The 2513-nt window shown below is 39.9% G+C and overlaps 1 protein-coding gene across 1 annotated transcript; it reads right to left on the bottom strand.

The window, feature by feature from the left end:
* Window positions 1–1591: 1591 nt before the first annotated feature.
* On the bottom strand, window positions 1592–2507 carry LOC110037818 (50S ribosomal protein L25-like). Its single transcript, XM_020742541.1, has 2 exons — window positions 2094–2507; window positions 1592–2020 (listed from the first exon to the last, which is right to left on the bottom strand). The coding sequence occupies exons 1-2, from the start codon at window positions 2442–2444 to the stop codon at window positions 1835–1837; spliced, it is 537 nt and encodes a 178-aa protein (XP_020598200.1). The 5' UTR covers window positions 2445–2507; the 3' UTR covers window positions 1592–1834.
* Between the last annotated feature and the right edge of the window lie 6 nt (window positions 2508–2513).

The raw sequence follows: 2513 nt of genomic DNA on the forward strand, positions 1-2513 counted from the left end.
ATGAATAGTTTGATTAATCAAAAGGATTAGAAGAATGCTAAAAAAATAGAGAAAATAACACAAAAAAATTCTACTCCACCCTCCCTCCTCTCAAGATATGAAGGGAGGAATAAAACTGAATTGTATTCATGAGGGAATAATGGAGAATGGAATATAATCATGGAGAGTGCAATGGAGTGGGCCGTTTTTTGTGCATATTTTTGCATTATATAGGCTAGTTGCATGTGTGCAAGCACATGTGGGGCCATGAAAAATAGCACATGTGGGGCCACGAGAAATAGCACATGTTGGGATTATTAAGTATATGCGCCCGTATTCATACATCCTTGTACAAACATGCATGCTGACATTGTTAGGCTTTTGCAAATGACTTAAGAGGTCTTTTAAGGCCCTATAAATGATTTTGAGAGCCTTTGTACATTGGTTTCCATGTGAGGTGAAAGAAGGGAGCTTGTTATTAGATACAGAACACGTCCAGTCTCACGAGCCTTTTAAGGCCCTATAAATGATTTTGAGAGGCTTTGTACATTGGTTTCCATGTGAGGTGAAAAGAAGGGAGTTTGTTATTAGATACAGAACACGTCCAGTCTCACGAGACATGCGAGAAAGCTTATAAAGCCATTAGTAAGGGATTCAATTACTACCAATATGAGAAGTGAAAAACTTTATAAACCCATTATTAAAGAGTTTCTTTAAGCTATAGATCACATTTAAGATGGTGTACAACAATTAGAACCTCCCATTTAAAGGTTCACACCTTCTGGCTCTTTCAAGGAAAGCATGAAGCAAGGAAGGGGTTGGAGTAGTAATCAGGATGGAAACATGGGGAATGGAATAGGTAAGATATGGGATAGGTGTGTATATGCCAACGCGTGAGTGACCAATGATAAATAATGTATATGCATTATTACTCATAAGTATATGTTGATGTATTCATGTGTGCTAGTAAAAGTGTGCACAGTAACATGGATTAGACCTTTTCAAAGGCCTTAATAGCCTTTTATGTTCCTCGAGCAGATTATTAGTCTTTGTACATGATTTGTCATGTGAGGCAAAAAAATAAAAATAAAAGAAAGAAATTTTGTATCTACAAGTTAGAGAGCATGAACGTCTAAAGGCAATAGTAAGAATTCCAATTATTGCATATATAAAAGGAAAAAATAATAATAAATCAATTACTAAAAGGTTTCGTTAAATCATAAGCTCTTTTTGTAGGGATACATAAATCCATTTATTTTGGTTGATTAATTCGAGGTGGGAGGCATGCTAAGTTCAATGTTGCTCATATTCAAATATTCTTCTAATAAGAGAGGATGCTCTACATTTACCTACTTAAGGGGTTTATTTTTATTTTATTTTGGGTGCATAAGTGCTAGCATTCTTCCCTTGGACCGTATTTGTGGTTACCACATATGGCATGGAAAAAAAACGATTGCCCAATGAACTGATCTAGTGACTTAAGAAGGAAAAAAAGCACTAAGTAGGTCTTACAAATAGATTATCAGATGGGGAATGGAGAGAAATTAGAGGGATGGAGAGTGATACAGAGAGTTTGAATGAATGTATACACCAGTCTCTCTCTTATCTCTATCCGCATCTCCCTCGTTACACTCAGTAAAGCGTGGTGCATGAGACCAACCAAATATCTACACATTCTAAGATGATGGGCTGTGATGAATTTAAAACTATTACACTTTTTATCTACGAAAACAGAACACCTTGACACTTCATTCAACTGTGCCACCCATGCTCGTAGAAACACCTAAACAAATCTTGCTAACCAACTAAAATCTGCGGAACAAACGAGTAAAATGCAGCACTCTACGCACTAATTCTAAAGAAAAAGCATGGCCACATAATTAACTAAAAAAAGTGATACGGAAACCCTACCTTTCTTAAGACCAGGACAAATATCCTCTCCACTGAAGACAACTGGGACATCCACTTTCAGTGCCGAGGCCCCGTCCGCCCACACCATTACCAGATTAAGAATCTGCCCTGTCTCCTCATTCTTATGAACCTGCCATAAACCAACCCTAACTTCAATCAAATAAAACAAAAAAATAAACTTAAAACTAAATCACTAGTCTTGCCTTGATCGGGAGAACGGTGCCGGACTGAAGCACCACGGCGGACCGGACACCGGCTCGGATTTGAAGATCGAAAATGGTCGAGGTGAAGAATGGCGAGTCGTGCAGGAGGGAATCAATCTGATGTTTATCAAAGGTGAGTAGCTGCTTCCTGGAAACCGGTGTGCCACCTTCGCTCGGGGCTAGAACCACTGCCGGGATCCGGCCGGCAGCTCGCTCCTTAACCGCGATTCGGCAACCGGTGTACTCCCTTGGTACTGCTTCAATTGTATGGTAACCGCCGACCGCATTTCGCCGCCACAGCGGCGCAGCTGCTCTTCGAAGTAACTCGCCGCTACCTCTCCACCTTGCCATCTGTCTTCAATTGAATCGATTGCACGCCACAACAGCTTCGGAGGATTCAATTGAATCGATTACATGCAA

Source organism: Phalaenopsis equestris, unplaced genomic scaffold (assembly GCF_001263595.1).
Source record: "Phalaenopsis equestris unplaced genomic scaffold, ASM126359v1 Scaffold225394, whole genome shotgun sequence".
Classification (NCBI taxonomy): domain Eukaryota; kingdom Viridiplantae; phylum Streptophyta; class Magnoliopsida; order Asparagales; family Orchidaceae; genus Phalaenopsis; species Phalaenopsis equestris.

Excerpts from the sequence above, each read along its gene's own strand:
- LOC110037818 (XM_020742541.1), bottom strand. The coding sequence starts at position 2,444 with ATGGCAAGGTGGAGAGGTAGCGGCGAGTTACTTCGAAGAGCAGCTGCG. Across the intron at positions 2,021-2,093 it reads GCACCGTTCTCCCGATCAAG|GTTCATAAGAATGAGGAGAC; the intron begins GCAAGACTAGTG and ends GGTTTATGGCAG.